General features: G+C 39.5%; 1 protein-coding gene and 1 long non-coding RNA gene across 2 annotated transcripts; one reads left to right on the top strand and one right to left on the bottom strand.

Moving 5' to 3' along the window:
* Positions 1 to 1,925: 1,925 nt before the first annotated feature.
* Positions 1,926 to 3,543, bottom strand: LOC109418534 (DNA polymerase interacting tetratricopeptide repeat-containing, protein of 47 kDa). The gene is made up of 4 exons (XM_019692734.3): positions 3,282 to 3,543; positions 2,453 to 3,210; positions 2,155 to 2,319; positions 1,926 to 2,088 (listed from the first exon to the last, which is right to left on the bottom strand). Exons 1-4 carry the CDS (start codon positions 3,426 to 3,428, stop codon positions 1,983 to 1,985), a joined length of 1,176 nt encoding a protein of 391 aa, XP_019548279.3. The 5' UTR covers positions 3,429 to 3,543; the 3' UTR covers positions 1,926 to 1,982.
* A 12,717-nt stretch (positions 3,544 to 16,260) lies between these two features.
* Positions 16,261 to 17,445, top strand: LOC134291436 (uncharacterized). The gene is made up of 2 exons (XR_009999089.1): positions 16,261 to 16,583; positions 16,654 to 17,445. It is a non-coding gene; the product is annotated as an uncharacterized LOC134291436 (long non-coding RNA).
* Positions 17,446 to 18,832: the final 1,387 nt, after the last annotated feature.

The following is an 18,832-nucleotide window of genomic DNA, read 5'->3' as shown; positions in this document are numbered from 1 at the left end:
CAACGCGCCCTTGGAATTTTTGAACAGAAGGTGTTGCGTACCATCTACGGCGGAGTGCAGATGGAAGACGGGACTTGGAGAAGGCGAATGAACCACGAGCTGCATCAGCTGCTGAGAGAACCAACCATCGTCCATACCGCCAAAATCGGGATGCTACGGTGGACGGGTCACGTCATCAGGATGTCGGATAGCAACCCGACTAAAATGGTTCTCGAGAGTCATCCGGCCGGTACAAGAAGACGTGGAGCGCAGCGAGCTAGGTGGGTCGACCAAGTGGAGGACGATCTGTGGACCCTACGCAGAGTGCGGAATTGGAGACAAACAGCCATGGACCGAGTGGAGACGGCTACTATGTACAGCAGAGGCCACCCAGGCCTTAGCCTGATCGGTAAGGTAAGTTCTATTTTGAGTTTATCTTAGAATTTCTCGCCAGGTTTCTATAGTAGTTCTCCTGAAAATTTTTCTTAAAAGTTTACAGACTTCTAGGGAGTTTTACGAGAGAGCAACAGCAGAGAGGCTTTTTCATGGTTTTCGGGGGGATTTCAAAGGTTTCAAAAAGGGTTTCGTTTCGTAAGTTTCTTGGAACACGCCAATAAGCTTTCTGCTCAGGGCGTTCTAGCGGACATTCAAAGGAATGTCTATGGCAGTTTCATGGAGATTATGAGCTTTACGAGTTTCAGGTGTTTTAAAGAAATTCTAAGGTTTCAGTTTTAGGGACGTCTAGGCGATCTCAGAAGCATCCAGGAGATTTTAGGAGCATTTCAATGGGTTCCAGGGAGTTTCGGGGGTATCGAAGGGGGGTTCTCAAGTGGATTTAAAAGGGATCAGAAGGCTTTCAGGGGGTTTCTGATGTGTTAGAAAGGGATTTTAGAGAAGATCAGGGGGTCTCATGCATGGGTATTTGAGAGGGTCTCAGGGGCGTGTCACAGGAACTCAAGGAGTCTCAGGGGAGTTCAGTGGGTCTCATTAACGTCATAAGATGGTACAAGGGATTTCAGGGCATTTCGAGGGCGTTTCAGGTCGTCCAAGCGAATTTTAGGTGATTCCATGGAGTGTCATCGTTTCAGGGTGTCTTGTGCGGTTTCAGGAGATTGCAGCAAGATACAAAACTTCAGGCAAAATCTGTCAACATTCATGAATCCTGGAAAGTTCGCCCGGAGGAATTGCGAAAAGAATTGCTAAAATCTTAAGAAAGTGCCGGTGGGAATCAGGCAGACTCTCTGAGAGGATTGATTGATTTGTCTTTATTAAAGAGACTTTCAGCCCTTGGCTGGTTCGTCTCTATTCTGAGAGGACTTTAACCCTCTACTTCCCATGGTTGCTCTAGAGCACCATCGATTTTCGACGAACTCGAGACAAACGGAATCAGATGAATATGATGCAATAGTTTTTAGAATATGATTACAATCCCATTAGGTAAACCCAACTCCCAACTACTTGTTTCAATAGTGAAACTATTGATAAACAATCAAAATACTATTGATTTACAACTAAAATTTTTTTCGTTGATTTCGAAAAATTTGACCAATTTGCAATAACTTTTGTTCAAGCACTTTTTTCGGAAACGCTTTCTTAGCAAAGAAATAGTCGTTCAAAGTCGTGGGAAGGAAAGGGTTAATGTGGAATACTAAGAAAATTATCATGAAAGGAAGCAATCTTTTGAGAAATTCTGGAAGGCATTTCAAGTGGTATATCTATAAGAGTTCTAGAAAGAATAACAATAATTGTCTCATCTTAAATTTGACGTTCAGGAGCGACCCAACAGAGCTATTGAAAACCATGGAAGCTAACGGCAAGCTTGCATGATTGACAAAAACAACGATGGACACGTGTGCAAACAATCGAACAGATAATTTCGTTTGTGATAGATAGATAGATAGATAGAAAATTTGGCTTATAATGACATGACAATGACAATACATTAGTTTACTTTACATAATTGAGTTTTTATTGGATAAGACCCGCCTTATAACCTTATGACCTTACTTTAAACGGAGAGGCACTCGAGTTTGGTTCAAAAATTCTGTCTCGTGTTTTGTATCCTTTGGAAGAATGAAGAATGCCAGCGTTCCGTCATATACGTAGAACCTAAAATGTATAACACAATTCATTTGTCTTGCCCTGTCTTAATAGAATTATTAAATAATAACTCACGTCTTCTCCCGCACGATTTCCTTGATGGCTTTCTTGACATCAACTTTGTGCACTTTTCCAGCTAATCTGTTTTCGTAGTACACATTCAACTTGTGCGGAACGTATTCTCCTTCCTTGTCCAGTTCCAGTGGTTGTTCGAACAAGTTTATCAGAACATCTTCCATGCTAGAATGAATAAGGACATTATATTCTAGTGCTTTTGTTCTGTTTGCATAGCATTGGGGTCTTCCACTCCTAATTTTGACACCCAGGACCAAAACTACCCGAACTCTCGTTAATATGACTGGTAGGTACTCACGTGCACTCCTCGGATAACTGCTGCTGGAAGTCCGTGCTCAAAAACTGCGGATAACAAAACACCGTTGGCCAATGTAGCACCCCGTTGCCATCGGCTTTCACCATGAAATCCTCCAGCGGAGCCAACCTAGGTTTCAACCGTTTTTCGTTGGTCAAAGCATCCGATTCTTCGAATTGCACTGCCCGCTTCTTCAGAGCGTCTATTGTCCTTTCCAGCTGTTCCTGCTTCCGGCGCTCCTGTTGGGCCATTTTGCGAGCATCTCTCTCTTTGGTGGTCTTTTTAGCCAGCGTGTTTTTCCGAAGTTCCAGGGCTTGGGCGTTGGTTGGATCTTTTCGAAGGATTTCGTCACAATGCTCGATGCACACGTCGAATTTGTCCAACTGACCGGCACTCTGGGCAGCCCTCCACCGTGCCTTATCATAGTCTGGCTTGAGTTCCAGTGCCTTCTGGGCATCCAACATCGAAGACCGATAGTTCTTGAGGAAGAAATTCGCAGCACTTCGGTTATTATACAGCACAGCCCGGTACTCCGAATCGGTGACACCGAAACTCAGTGCTTCCGTATAACTCAAAACTGCCAGTCGGAACTTCTTGTGCTGCATGTAGAACTTACCGTCATCCTTGTACGCCTCGGCCAGTTCCTGAGCTGTGTTCTCCTCAGGATCATACTTGAGTTGCTGTAAACCCTCCATCAGAGGGCTTAGTGCCTCACCAGGTTCAGGTGCTTTACGCGTGAAAAACGGATGTTTGGCCATTTCCTGTTCCGGAGAAAAATTCTCAACTGAAGTAAAAAATAACAAGGTGCACAAATGATTCTATTTCTACGAACCTCTTCCCAGCGATCCTCGGGCCATCCTTCGGTGTATCGTCGCTTCTCCAGGGAATTGATGAACTGGTCCAAATCTTTATCAAGCTTGGCAGCCAACTCCAACCGCTCCTCGTCGGAAATTTTAGGTTTCTTACACGCAGATTCCATCGTTCTAATCTAATGTGTAATTTCAACTTAATATCTATTAAATATTTTGAATATTTCAATAAAAACTTGTTAGCAGGAAATGCGACCACTCACTCGTTTGCGCACAACGAAATCAAAACAATTAATCGCCTCGGTGCAATGCGGGTGCGAGTGACGCACGTGCGACAAATGTCAATTTTCACAGTCGAGGCTCATGAAGTCGGGATATGTGACTACACGATAAATGGAAAGAATTCAATAATGCTGTTTTTATATCCTCTTTGGGAACGTTCAAAAATTACGTCCAACATTTGGGGGAGGGGGGGGTCTAGAAAAGTGTGACAGTACGTGTATTGGGTATAGAGAAATTGCGTGACAGAGGGGGGAGGGGGGGTCTAGAAATCCCGAAAAACGATGGACGTAATTTTTGAATCGTCCCTTTTATAAAGGGGTCCCTGGAGGAACTCCTGGAAAAATCCGATGGAGAAACCCTACACTGGATTTATGGAATTTATTCTTGGTGACATTTTGGGAGAATTTTTTTCCGAAAAAAAAACTGGAGGAAATCTGTTGAGAATATACGGGAGGAATGGTTGGAGGAATTCCTAAGAATTTTTAAGAAAATCGGGAAGAACATTAACGAAAAAAAAACAGCCTTTAAAGAAATCCAAAATAAATCTCGCAGGAACTCCTAGAAAAATTTCTGAAGTCTTAGAGGAATTTCTTGGGAAACTTCATGGAATTCATGGAGGTGCTGCGTCATGGTCGCATTTTACAAGGGAACGTCTTGATTTTAAATCTATTTTTACCCGTATGTAACACATTCAAAGGAACATTCTTTCTCTCGTAAAAAAAAACTCGGAAAATTACCGGTGAAACATCTGGAAGAATCCCTGAGGATGAAAGAATTCTCTCTGAGTATTGTTCTGGAACAAATCCTTTGGGAATATCTGAAAAACCCGGAAAAATGTAAATACTGCAAAATTTCTCAGAAAAACTTATAAGAAACTTCTGGAAGATATACTGAAGAAACTTCCGGAAGAATTCCCGATATATAGCGCATTTAGTTCACCACTGGACTATCGCACTAGTTTTCACGAGTGCGAAAACGCTAATAAAAGTGCGCGATTGCATCAAATCAACTCGGTGTCTTCAGAGCACTTGTTCACCATAGATTGAAGGAATAGTGCGCCGAAGACATCAACCTGATTTGATGCAATCGCGCACTTTTATTTACGTTTTCGCACTTATGAAGTCGCAGTTCGCAGTCCAGTCGTGAACTAAATGCGGTATAAATTGTGAAAGTATTTTTGGGGAAGCTGTGAATCCAGGGAACATCTGGAAGAATTTTCTGATATTGTTGACTGCACCCCAAATTGGACTGACACAATAGTGTGCACAGACCTTCAAAGTGTGATTGCAGCGCAGGATCACGTCGGATCGAGTTGAGGTCTTCGGTGCAGTTATTCCTTGTAAATAGAGGAATAAGTGCACCGAAGACGTCAAGACGATCCGTGGCAAATGCGCACTTTTATCACACTTTTTAGGCGTATCAAAAAAGTGTGATAGTTCAATTTGCGATGTAGTCTGCAATAATATCCAGAAAGATCATTCCGTGAAACCTCTGGAAGCATTTCCAGAACACTAATTTGCTCGAAGAAACTTCAGGAAAAACTCTCGCTGAAATTTCAGGAAAAAAATATTGAACTCTTCCAAAAATTACTCCAATTAATTCTCCAGGATTTATTTTAAGGATTTATCCACAGACAAACAGACGTAACACTTAGAACAAATATTGCTGGGCCGCCACCAAACCGGACGTCGCAGAATCTAGTCGCGACGCGACCCAACTCGCGACGTTTTTGAATCATGTCAAAAGTAGTACGCATCCTTCCCGTTGTTGTCAGCAACATAGCGCACTAGATGCGAAACAGTTGCGACATGACAATGACAATTTTTGATTAAATGTCTGTTTTGATTCCAACCGGATAGACAATACCTCAAAAATTTATCGCTCATTTACACTAGCACCAGCTGGTGACGATATTGCGCGAAGCACTGAGCTTTGCAATATCGTCAACAGCAGGCGCTAGTGTGAAACGTAAAATGCGAACAAAAAGGATGCACGCGCCTCTGGTTGTGAAAGTAAATCTATCGTGGGCGATGATAATTTTGACAGTGTTACGTTTGTTTTTCTGTGATTCATCCATGCTTTCTTGCAGTATTTCTCCTGAAAATTTTTCATGAGCTCCTTTGCGAATTTCTCTAAGAACAATAGTGAAATATTACTTAAGAAATGTATTAAAGATTTTTTCCAGAAATTGCTCCAATTGCATCTTTTGATGGTTCCTCTAAAAGGTATCTCAAGAGATATTACAAAGATTTCTCCAAAAAATTCTCCATGAAACCTTCCAGGAGTATCTTTTAGGATTCATTAGGATATTTATACCGAAATAATTCAATGAAGACCTCCAAGGATTCATCCTGAAAATCCTCCACCGGATCTTGTAAAGTATCTCTTCAAGAATCCTTATCAAGAATACCTAAATGAGTACAGTGGCGTTTCGGTTTTATCACTAGTCGTTGTAATCACTACTCGCCCAAATTCACGGTTTTCTATTCGATTTTATCACGATTTTCGTTTCGTTTTCATCACACTTGTTGTAAAACATTCCGAAATCAATATAAAATCAATACTGGGCAATGCTGTCCACCAAAACTGGTAACCAAATTCACGGTTTCGTTTATATCACGGTAAATTTTTTTTGATCGTGATAAATCCGAAAAACCACTGTACTTCCGAAGGTTTCTTAATAAGTTAACTCAAGAACCGTTGTAGGAATTCATATAAATGATTTCTCAGTAACTTCTGCAGAAATTCTTGAAAGAATTCCAAGAGATATCATCGGAAAATTTTCTCGAGGAATCCTGAAAAAAAATCAGGACGAGTTCTTACAAGAATTTCCTCAAAAATCCTTATAAGAATTTCTGTTAAAAATCCTAGACAAAAAATCTACAGAAATACTTTGATAGCATTCCTGTAGGAACAGTTGGGAAAAATCCGCTGAATTTTTTGTAAGAATTCAAGAATTCAAGAATACTTGAAGAGATCCTTGGATTAAGCTTCCGATAATCGTGCGGTCTACCTAATATCTAATACCTAATATCTAATATCTAACCTAATACCTAATATCTAATCTACCATAGTTAGCATTACAGAAAGTGAATAATCTTTGAAGAAATACTTCGAATAATGCCTGGGAAAACCATAAAATGATTTCTTGAAGGAAGTTTTGCAAGAATTCCTGGGAGAGCCCTTACTTAACCCTTTGGAGCCGAAGGGGTCATATATGACCCCAACATAGAAACGGCTGTATAAATTCACCCATTCAGCAAAACAGAATACTGTCTTCGGCAAAGTTGTTGCAAATTGAGTCCTCTATTATGGAAAAATGGGAATATTTGTATTTGAGACTTCATTGACAACCTAGAACATCCTGAACACCATGAAATTTGGAAAAACGAAATAATTGACATACCAGTTGTTCTAAAAGCTGAACTTGGATATGGGTTACGTTTATATGTATTCATTAACCCTTGGTCAAGAATATCAAGAGATGTTTTATATTTTGAGATGTTCTAGGTGTTCCAACTTGTCCTAGAGTGAAGTCCTTCAAATCTAGAAGAATAATTTTATGTATTTTCGCCACAAATAATAGCATTGCATAACCTACTGTGATCCGTGAAGCTCTTGACATCTACAATGTCATTTAGAGACACTATTGGAGTCTACCTTGGAGTCCAGAACTTCAGGTCTACACTCGTAACAATAGCCATATCTGTTATACTGAGTAACGCTGCATAATCACAGAGAACGGACATCCAAGTCCAGTTCCGAAACTGTGTAAGGAATTTAACGGCCATTTGAAATCGGCAACACAAGTGGCAACATCGTGGCGCTGCAATCGGTTAATTTCCCATTCTAATTTAATTCACCACTTGAAATGTTTCAATTCACCACTGACTCTGGCAATATGGTGTTTGGCGGCGTTAGTGTTTTCATCGTGTATTGGTTTGCAACCTTACTCAAGTGAAGATTTACATCTTTACACAACTTTCTGAATGAAATTTGTTCTAGCCTGGATGTCTGTTCCCTGTGGCATAATCAACCGCGGGGACTGGAGCAGTCTGAAGTCTACTAGCTTATTATAACCCTTTGGGACATTCAGGGTCGTCCAAACTGTTCTATAATGAAGTCCTTCAAATCTACAAGAATAACTCTATGTGTTTCCACCATAAATAATAGTATTGTATAATCTGGTGGGATCCGTGAAACCGTTCTTGAAATCTCATTCATGTTCAAATGTCATTTAGAGACACTATAGGGATATTCCACGTCAGCCAAACTACCTTGGAGTTCAGAACTTCAGGTCTACACTTGTTGTTGGAGGCTAGTCCACCATGGCCATTCAGGCCATAGCGAGGCTAGCTCCATCGATGCCTGTTTCTAAATTACAATGAAAATAAAACGCTAGACATCTTCCATCAAACTAGACGGCTGCCGACTGATACCTCAATCTGCAACCGCCACACTCTTTATTCCATTCAGGTATATACAATTCAACAAACTTCTTCCAAACTTCATACCTCTGCCATCTCCCCAACAATTGTACCTACCAACAAAACTGCCGCCGTTCACGCACCTGAAGGTTCGACACTACCCGAGCGTTCTACACTACCTACTCCTCCTTCCAACACTCCTCCTTAGCGTCGCAACCTTCGAAACACGATCACCTCCTCCTGGCTCGAAGCTCCTCCTCACTCCAACGCTTGACAAGTGGCCCAACTCCGACGCTTGCACCAGCTCTACACCAGTTCTGAGCTCCGACCAGGTCCATCTCCGAGCTCCACCTTTATTGTTGTCCTCCGGATCACTCCTCCTGTCGCCAACCTCTTCGTCCAGGTGCGACCACCGAGCTGCATCCGACCCAACAATCCTCGAGCTCCGTCCGGTGACCAGCCAGCAGTCATCCAGTTGACCCGTATCGCCAACATTCCCATGGATCCTGTCCTCCGTTGCAGCCAATCCATCCGCCCAAGGATCCCGTGCTGCGACTCCGCGACTTATGCGGCCGATCCTTCTCCCGGTCGATACGTGCTGTGGAACACGCTCCTGGGCCCATAACCTGTTGGAGGCTAGTCCACTATAGCCATGAAGGCCATAGCGAGGCTAGCTCCGTCGATGACTGTTTCTAAATTACAATGAAAATAGAACGCTAGACATCTTCCATCAAACTAGACGGCTGCCGACTGATACCTCAATCTGCAACCGCCACACTCTTTATTCCATTCAGGTATATACAATTCAACAAACTTCTTCCAAACTTCATACCTCTGCCATCTCTCCAACAATTGTACCTACCAACAAAACTGCCGCCGTTCACGCACCTGAAGGTTCGACGCTACTCGAGCGTTCTACGCTACCTAACTTCCAACACTTGTAACAGTAGCCATATTCGTTATACTGAGTAACGCTGCGTAATTAACCGCAGTTACAGGAGCAATCTGAAGTTTTCTAGCTTATTTTAACTCTTTGGGATATTTACGGTCGTCCAAAATGTTCTATAAAAAAGTCCTTCAAATCTACAAGAATAACTCTACGTGTTTTCGTCATAAATAATAATATTGCATAATCTGCTGGGATCCGTGAAGCTCATGAAATCTCAAATGTCATTTAAAGACACTATAGGGATATTCCAGGTCAGCCAAACTTACTTGGAGTTCAGAACTTCAGGTCTACACTCGTAACAGTAGCCATAGCTGTTTAACTGAGTAAATATGCATAATCAACCGTGGTTACTGGAACAATCTGAAGTCTTCTTGCTTATTGTAACCCTTTGGGATATTCACGGTCGTCCAAACTGTTCTATAATGAAGTTCTTCAAATCTACAAGAATGTCTTTATGTGTTTTCACCTCAAATTATAGTATTGCACAATTTGCTGGGATCCCTGAAGCTCTTAAAATCTCAAATGTCATTTAGAGACACTATAGGGATATTTCAGGTCAGCCAAACTACCTTGTAGTTCAGAACTTCAGGTCTACATTCGTGACAACAGTCATATCTGCAATACTAAGTAACGTTGCATATTTATCTGTGGTTACTGGACCAATCTAAAAGCTACTTTTTATTATTAACCTTCAGGACATTCAGGGTCGGGCAAACTGTTCTAAAATGGAGTCCTTCAAATCTACAAGAAAAACTTTGTGTTTTCACCATAAATAAAAGCATAGGATAATCTGTTGAGATCCGTGAAGCTCTTGAAATCTTAACAGTTATTTAGAGACACTGTAACGTTTTGACGTTTTTGTCTTTTTAAGTAAAATAAATAAATTTCGTTTAAATTTGCTTTGAATTACGTTAAATGTGTATATAGTTTCTATTCAAGAGTATAAATTGAAATAAATTCTTGAGTTAATACAATTGCTTAATCGAAATTAATTATCAGAAAAACGCTTTGACGTTTTTCTCTTTTTAAGCAAATTTTTTTTTGAATTATTGTATTTAGTAAATAGTTGACTTATTTCTATTACAAAATTGAAGTTTAAATTCACAGACGAAAAGCATTTGGATTAGATTGAAACATAACCTGACTTTGCTTGTGACTGTCCACGTTAGAAGTCAATCACTCAATCGATCGTCGACCAGTTCGGACGCGTTTTTCAATTGCTCCCGCACCTCGCGCGTAATTCGTTTTTTTTTATTTTAATCATTTTTATTAAGTCAGCTTTAAATTTGCTTCGCCCGTCGTGCGCGATTTTGTGTGCTTTACTATCATGATTTGCAACGCCCCGGAATGCCGTGCATCAATCACTCAACATGTGTGGATGTGTAGTGGAACCTGTGGACAAAGCTTCCATACAGCACGCATAGGCGCTAAGCGTGATTGGGAGGGGAATCTTCGGAATTATGTTCTCCCTTTGTGCAAAAAGTGTGCCTCAAGTTTTTTTGAGACCGTCGACCTAAAAATGCTTTGCATGCGACAAATGGAGCAACAATATAAAATACACACACAGTTGGAAGGCATTACCATTATGCTTGATATGGCTGATGCAATTGAAAGGCGGTTGACCGTTTTGGAGCAGCGTTGGTGCGAAAATGCAACCCACAGCAAAAACATTATGGACGGTTTGAGCAGCATGGCACAACAGCCTTCATCAACGGAAACCGCTGACCAAATTGGCGAAATTGTACTTAAGGGCAATTCAAGCTTTGTGGATATTATCAAACAAAATATAAGTGATTCAGTGGAACGGATAATCGAAAAAATGAATAGCGATCGTCACGATTTTCTTTCAATTGCATCAGCGTCAGGTGACTTTCCGTCAGAAGTCATCATGGAAATTATGGACGAAGTTAAAACGCTGTCCGTAGGATTTTCCAAATTTAATGATGCAAATTCGAAGGATGTATTAAACATCTCATCGGATTCACCAGACAGTTTGGCTAATGAGCTGAATCGCGATCCAACTTTTGTAAAGAGCTCACCCAAAGCCCAATCAGGATGGCGAACCTTAGGATCTAAAACAATCTGGAAAAATTACTGGACTGACTATGATGAACGGGAGCAACGTCGTAAACTACAGCAAAAAGCTGCCGATAAAGCAAAGAATAGAAGAAAAATGTTAAAAAATCGCCGAAGGAAAATGGCAACAAACAACAATGAATCACCGCCAAGCTATTTTCATAACTATAATCATGACGACAGACATCGAAGCAATATTGACGATGACACCACTAGACTTCGCCCGTCCTGCCACAATAGTAACAGGAGCACAAAAAACCATTCCCGCCATCATGATGCGCAAACTCTTCCACTGGATAAGGACCTGCTAGCAGCAGCGAAAGTAGCATTCTCAAAGCCACCTTCGGCGCACCGAGGCGTAAAGCTCCATAGAGGTGAGATCTTAAATCCGATTCGTGCAGACTGCCAACTCCCGCAAACGAGTTCTTCTACCAGCTGTAATAGGACATTAGGCCCGGCGATGCGGAATTCTTTCAGTAATCATTGCTCATCGTGTTCCTGTCAACAATCGAGTTTTTGAATAATTTGACGCTAGAGACAGAATGTTGTCAGATATCTTCAGGTATTAACGCAATCAATAATGACAATCTTTCAAAAACTTCTTCTCAATCTCATACCAATGAAATTCTAATATACTGTCAAAATTTTAATCGTATGAGAAGCTCGTTGAAAATCAAGCAGATTCATAAAAATTTATTAAGTTCATCTTTTTCAGTTGTTCTCGGCACTGAAACAAGTTGGGATGAAGGCATAAAAAGTGAAGAAGTGATTATAATGTTTTTCGAGACGACCGCAATTTACAATTGTCACAAAGAAAGTCAGGAGGTGGAGTTGTTATTGCGGTGTCCTCTAAATTCAACTCGGAATTGATAAACTCATCGAAAGTTAAGGAGTTTGAACATGTTTGGGTTAAAACTTGTGTTGCGGGTGAAACACATGTATTTGCATCAGTTTATTTTCCTCCAGATTTTGCAAGTAAAACGGCATATGAAGTCTTTTTCGCTAACGCTGACGAAATTTTATCACAGCTACCCCCAGAAATAAAACTCCACATATACGGCGATTTTAATCAACGCAATGCTGATTTTATACCAGACATAGACAATGAAGGTATTTTGTTACCAGTTGTTGGGGACAACGAAACTTTACAATTTGTGTTCGACAAAATTGCCATTATGGGATTAAATCAAATAAATAATGTAAAAAATCAGCAAAATTGTTACCTGGATTTATTATTGACCAATGTTAACGAGGATTTCTGCGTTAATGCATGTGTTTCTCCTCTATGGAAAAATGAAGCATTTCATACTGCCATAGAATATTCTCTATTCGTCCACAACATTCCGAGATCTAATGACTATGAATATGAGGAAGTATTCGAATACCATAAAGCAAACTATGACAACATAAAGCATAAATTAAATGTGGTAGACTGGCAATCAATCTTGAAAAGTGAAGATAATATTGAAAATGCGGTTGGTTTGGTACCTTCTATAAAATATTATATGAAATAATCGACAAAGAAGTTCCTACTAAAATGGAAAGGCGTCATGGAAATTTTAAACATCCAGTCTGGTTCAACAAAAATATCATAAATTTAAGAAACCGGAAGCAAAAAGCTCACAAAATATATAAGAAGAATAACACTGATGAAAATCTACAAATATATTTGGAAATATGTGACCAATTAAATACAGCCATCATTATAACACTCGAAGAGTATAATGCGAAAACTGAGAACGAAATCAAGTCTTGTCCAAAAAATTTCTTCAATTATGTTAAGACTAAATCAAAATCAAGTAATTTCCCCTCAAAAATGATATTAGATGAAAAAAACGGCTGAAACCTCTAAGGAGATTTGCGATCTCTTCGCTATATTTTTCCAAGACATCTGTATGACTTTCTCCGAGAATGATCGTGATCTAGAATATTTTTCATTCATGCCCTCATTTTCAAGAGATGTTCATGTAAGTCATATCAATGTGGAGGACGTTTTAAGGACAAGGTATTTGGAGTACATTGCTCAACATTTCTAAAGCACCGTTTTTTAGAACCGTTGAACGGATTTGGATTAAAATGCATCACGCTGTTGACAACCACTGAACAATTAGCGTGATGCATTTTCATCCAAATCCGTACAACGGTTCTAAAAAACGGTGCTCTAGAAATTTTGAGCTATGTACTCCAAATACCTTGTCCTTAACAGGTTTAAAAAGTTTGGACGCTTCAAAAGGATCAGGACCGAACGGAATTCCCCCAGTATTTATGAAAACTTTTGCAATTGAGCTGACATCTCCTCTATTTTGGCTATTTAACATGTCCCTTGAATCATCTGCATTTCCCAGTATTTGGAAAAACTCATTTTTAATCCCTATATATAAATCGAGAAAAAAGTCCGACATACGAAATTACCGTGGAATTGCAATTATTTCTTGTATCCCAAAACTGTTTGAATCCATTGTTAATAAAAAATGTTTAATCAAGTGAAGAACAGAATAACGAATTCTCAACACGGGTTTTTCAAGGGCCGCTCAACTGCAACTAACCTGCTAGAGTTTGTAAATTTCACAGTAAATGCTATGGACCACGGCAATTATGTGGAGGCTCTATACACTAAATTCTGTTTTTACGCGATGGATGCGTTCGCGCAAAAAAAGATCGTGTAAAAAAAGTTCGCGTAACTTCGAGAATTCGCGCAAAAAAAAATCCAAAGGAAATTTTTTTTACGCGATTTGCCCTCCGCAAATGACCAAAATCGCGTAAAAAAAAGTCGCGTAACTTCGAGAAAATCGCGTAAAAAAAGTCGTGCAAAATAAAATCGCGTAAAAAAAAGTCGTGTAAAAAAAGAATTCAGTGTATACTGATTTTAGTAAAGCTTTTGACCGCATAGATATCCCTTTATTGCTGTTCAAACTCTCGTAAATAGGAATTGATGATAAACTGCTTTCTTGGATTCAATCATATTTAACAAATAGACAACAAACAGTACGTTTCGAAGGTAGCAAATCTCAACCCGTTAATGTAACGTCTGGTGTCCCCCAGGGTTCACATTTAGGTCCTCTTCTTTTCATTTTATATGTGAACGACGCATATTACAGGGTGTTCAATAAGTTCGGATACAGCATATAACTTGAATTAATTTTACATCTGTAATTCAGATTTTCAAAGTAAATGTATTTATTGAAAGGTCATATAACACTGATCAAATATAGCATATGGTTTTGAATAAAGTCTTTTTCTACTTTTTTTCATAAGCCTTGGATGTATCTAAAGTTTGTTAGCTCCGGCACGCTGGAATAATTTTCGATAAGTTGCTCAAGCTACAGAAGTCTAAAACGTTAACTTTTGAGTTCCCATCTCACTATACAAAATTAAAATAACTAAATTAATAGACAAAAACTTTACACTGCTATTTCAGTGATGATATGGTGATAAATTTGCAAGTTTAGTCAAAATGTGCTTAAATCTATGAAAAAGGCATAAATACATTATATAAAGCCAATTTTGGTTCAAATTTGCCACAAAAGGGATATATTCAAGTTTTGGAAAAGAGAACTATGGATTAAACTGAGATATAACACAGCCTTGCTTTTTGACAAAACAAAAATCATTAAAACAGGTACAGCGGCAATTTTAGCAATTTTAAAGATCAAAATAAAATGAGTTCGTACTTTACCCAATCTGAATCTTATAGATTATTTCGTATGGCCATAGTTGCTACCACTAATGCTGAGGACAACAACCTAATTTGATTTAACTTAACACCATTACTCAATAAAAACTAGACGAAATACCAATGACAGACGTGCGTGCCGGCCGAAAGGAACTTGAGACACATTTGCAATTATTACAAAAGGATAAAGGACAGTTTATTTCAAAACATATACTGTATTTGATCAGTATTATGTAAGCTTTCAATTAATACATTCACTTTGCAAAACTGAATTACATATGGGAAATAAATTCAATTTTACTGTGTATCCGAACTTATTGAACACCGTGTATATATTCAAGCATTCAAAGATATTAATTTATGCAGATGATATGAAGATTTTCATGGAAATCAAAAGTGAAGAAGACACTAGTATATATCTAAACGAAATACGTTTGTTCTACATATGGTGTAATAAAAGTTTGCTTCAGTTAAACGTTAAAAAATGTAATTCTATCACCTTTAGTGGAAAAAGGAACCAGCATATAACTAGTGTGACCTTAGGGGATCAAATCGTTGAACGATGTGAAAGAGTTAGAGACTTAGGTGTGATCTTAGATACTAAAATGAGTTTTATCGATCATTACAATACTATAATTCATAAAGCTACCAACATGCTGGGGTTCATTAAGCGATTTAGTATCAACTTTAACGATCCATACACTATCAAAACATTGTACATTTCTTATGTGAGATCGATTCTTGAATATTGTAGTATTGTTTGGTCCCCATTTATGAAAACTCATGAAGAACGCATAGAATCGGTGCAGAAGAAATTTTTGCTATTTGCTCTACGTAAACTGAGATGGACAACTTTTCCACTTCCTTCTTATGAATCACGTTGTATGTTAATAAACATACAAACTTTAAAGGAACGTCGTGAATATGCTATGATAACATTTGTAAATGACATTGCTTCGCAACGTGTAGATTGCAGCAATCTGCTATTCTGTTTAAATTTTTATACTCCGACTCGACAATTAAGAAATCGAAACATATTTGCGGTCAGTCATCATCGTACAAATTATGCGAAATTCAGCCCAATCAATAGAATGATGTTAATTTACAATAAGCATTACGAATCTATCGACTTGACCATGTCTCGCGTAAAGTTAAAACAATATTTCAACTCTGTACGATACCATAGAATATAGAACAAATTATGTATGTATGTAGTCTACAAACGGTTGACGAAATAAATAAATAAAATAGAAGTAAATTTGTTTATGTCGACTGGTTTGTATCTCGGCTATAACCATACCATAATAAGACGTAGTGAGTGCAGCAATGGCTCCTGAATATATGTGTCTCATTATCACCATCCTGACGAACCTAGACAAGCGCCAATTTCTTATATCGCCATTTGAATTTGTCATTGGCGCAATGGATCATTGAAGCCAACTTTTCCGCTATTCACCGCATCAAAACAAAAGAGCCACCGTATATGGACTGTAACACAGTGACAGCAGTCGAGTTATGTCAAACACACAAGACTACGGTGGCGCTATCTGTTCATTTTATAGCGGCTGTTTTAGTTATTTTAGTGATCCATTGCAGAAGATAATAGGGGGATTGTTAGAGTTAGGTTTCATGATAGGAAGACGACTTAAGCTCGATCACTTCGCTCGCATATCGGCTGGAGGATAGCAGTTATCGCGTTCAGGACAAATTTATTAGTTGAGTTTCTTTAGTTGAGTTATATTGAATTGTGCTTTAGTTCAAATTTTATAAAGGTAATTTAGGAAAAAGTGAAAAATTGTGCAGTGTTCCTAAACGGTGATTTTTTTGATTTTTTTTGTGTTTTTATAGCTTGAGACGTAGTCTCTGCTTTTCTTACGCGAACGCTATCAGTGATTTCGCAGTTTATCGTACAAAAAAGGTAAATTTTTAGTAGTTTTAAATTTAAATTGTCAGTTAATTGAAATCGTCATTCGTGTTGGACATTTCAGCGCATGGGCGCTTTTTTGGTACGGGCTGGAGTTTAAAGATTTCGACAAGCGGAGTCGTTTTCGGGGTTATCGTGAAGCCGTCCAAGCCACCGTCTTCAAGTGAAAGAGCTCGTGCATCCGCTAAGGCCCGCCTCACGAAGGCAGTTAAACGGGGGAAGTGTAGATCGCCTGCAAGTCGAGCGATAATCTCCAACGGTCGCCAATCAACCGTTGTGTACGATCCACCCACCGTTACAACCTCTGTGGATCGGGAGTTAAGGAGAGCTCGGATTGGGTTCACGTCGCCAAAAGCGTGTCCCTTTCCGTACAGTCCAAAGGTCGGCGCTATTCCTCGCTCGGTCATAACGGAAAGGTACGTGAAGCCGGGTCGTTAGGTCTAGTGTCGGTCCGGAAGACAGTCTCGGGAACCCCGCGACCAATTGTCGACGGGAAGCTCTCCTCTGAAGAAAATCGGAAGGCCTCCGTCCAGCCGCCACTTCCCACCGCAGCTTTAGATCGGCCATATTAGCACGAGCTCAGGTTCGCTTCTCGCCGCCATCGTGCGAGGATCGCTGCTGGCAGATCGCTAGCAAGGCTTCGTCTTCAACCAACATTTTGCCGGCACCCCGCCGGAAAGCCAACGTAGCCATCACCGTAGCATCCGTCACTTCGAGTCAACGACATCGAAAATCCTGCGCAGGTATGTGGTAGTTCTAGTTCATGGCCATGAATAGTTGTTTCCTTTCCCGCTACCAGAAAAAGTTCCGTCCAACCCGAATGTATTAATTCAATAAAACTGATTATTAAGTTGAAGTTCCGAGCCTTAGTTTTGTCCCGTTTAGCACTGAAGGTCTTTCATTTTTCTTGAGTTCTGTTTCCATCTACGTTAGGGCTAAATTGAGCCGCCGGACTTCCATCTTTCATTCGGTATTGCGATTTAGGGTTGAGCGAGTCGATAAAGGTGTGGGTAATTTGAGCAATAAGGTTGACGTTTTTCTAGAAGGTGTCAAGTTTGGTCATTTTGCTTTTGGTGAGTCAAAACAGCCGTTCGAATAACCCCTGAGGACCTGTCTCAGCAAAGTCGGGCAAATCAACAGACTGGTGGTCTCTCGCGTGCGAGAGTGGCGCTAAAGCCACCGAAAGTTTACAAAAAACCTCGGTTGAGCTCTTGAACGGTTACAACACTATGGAAATATTTCAGGTCAGCCAAACTATCTTGGAGTTCAGAACTTAAGGTCTACACTCGTAACATCAGCTTTATCCGACATACTGAGTAAAGTTTCATAATCAATCGCGGTGATTTTGTTTTAGATAGTAACGTTGTACTACCAAATAGGATCTATGAACCTCTAAACTTTCAAGGGATACTTCATGATAATTTTTGCGATAATTCCACATTCCACATCAGCCATGGTAAGTGTAGAATTAGCATAAGTTAAAATACACGTAAATACAAACAAAAAAAAAAAATCAGCCATGGTTTGGTGCTCGGTCAATAATTTTGAGTTCAGAGCTTCAAGTCTACAATTATGGTAAATGAATTTTACAATGGGTTGAAAGACGTTCAATAATCAACAATGTGCACTGAACCATTTTGTCAGGTAAAATACTTTTGGGATATTATAAGTTGTCCAAATAACTTTCAGCTCTGTTCTCAATATATACAACCGTAATAGTAGGTGTTTTCACTGTAAACATTACGGAACACAATCAACTAGATTGCATCTTGGAATTTCAAAAGGCATGTCAAGATACTATAACGGTATCAAGCAGACTTACCTGAAATTTTCTCATTCAAACTATCAATTCAGCATATTGGATTAAAAATTCAAGCAATGGTCAAGTGAAGAAATCATATTCGAAAATGTTCCAACTGTCTATTGAACTTCCAGAAGACTTACTGGACATGATAGATTACAAACCAAAGCTTTGTATAATGAAAGAAGCTACCGTTACGCCTGCAGACAATATGATGCTAACCGAAGAACAATTTGGATGACCTAGGATATCCCGACTGATGTAATACTCTCTATTGAACTTTCAGAAGACTTACTGGACATGATAGATTACAAATCAAAGCTTTGTGTAATGAAAGAAGCTACCGTTACACCCGTAGACTATAGGATCTAAACTCAAGAACAGTTTGGATGACTTAGGATATCCCGACTGATGTAATGCTCTCTATTGAACTTTCAGAAGA

The sequence above is a fragment of the Aedes albopictus genome, chromosome 3, assembly GCF_035046485.1.
Source record: "Aedes albopictus strain Foshan chromosome 3, AalbF5, whole genome shotgun sequence".
Lineage (NCBI taxonomy): Eukaryota > Metazoa > Arthropoda > Insecta > Diptera > Culicidae > Aedes > Aedes albopictus.
This window is presented reverse-complemented; position numbering and strand designations above follow the sequence as displayed.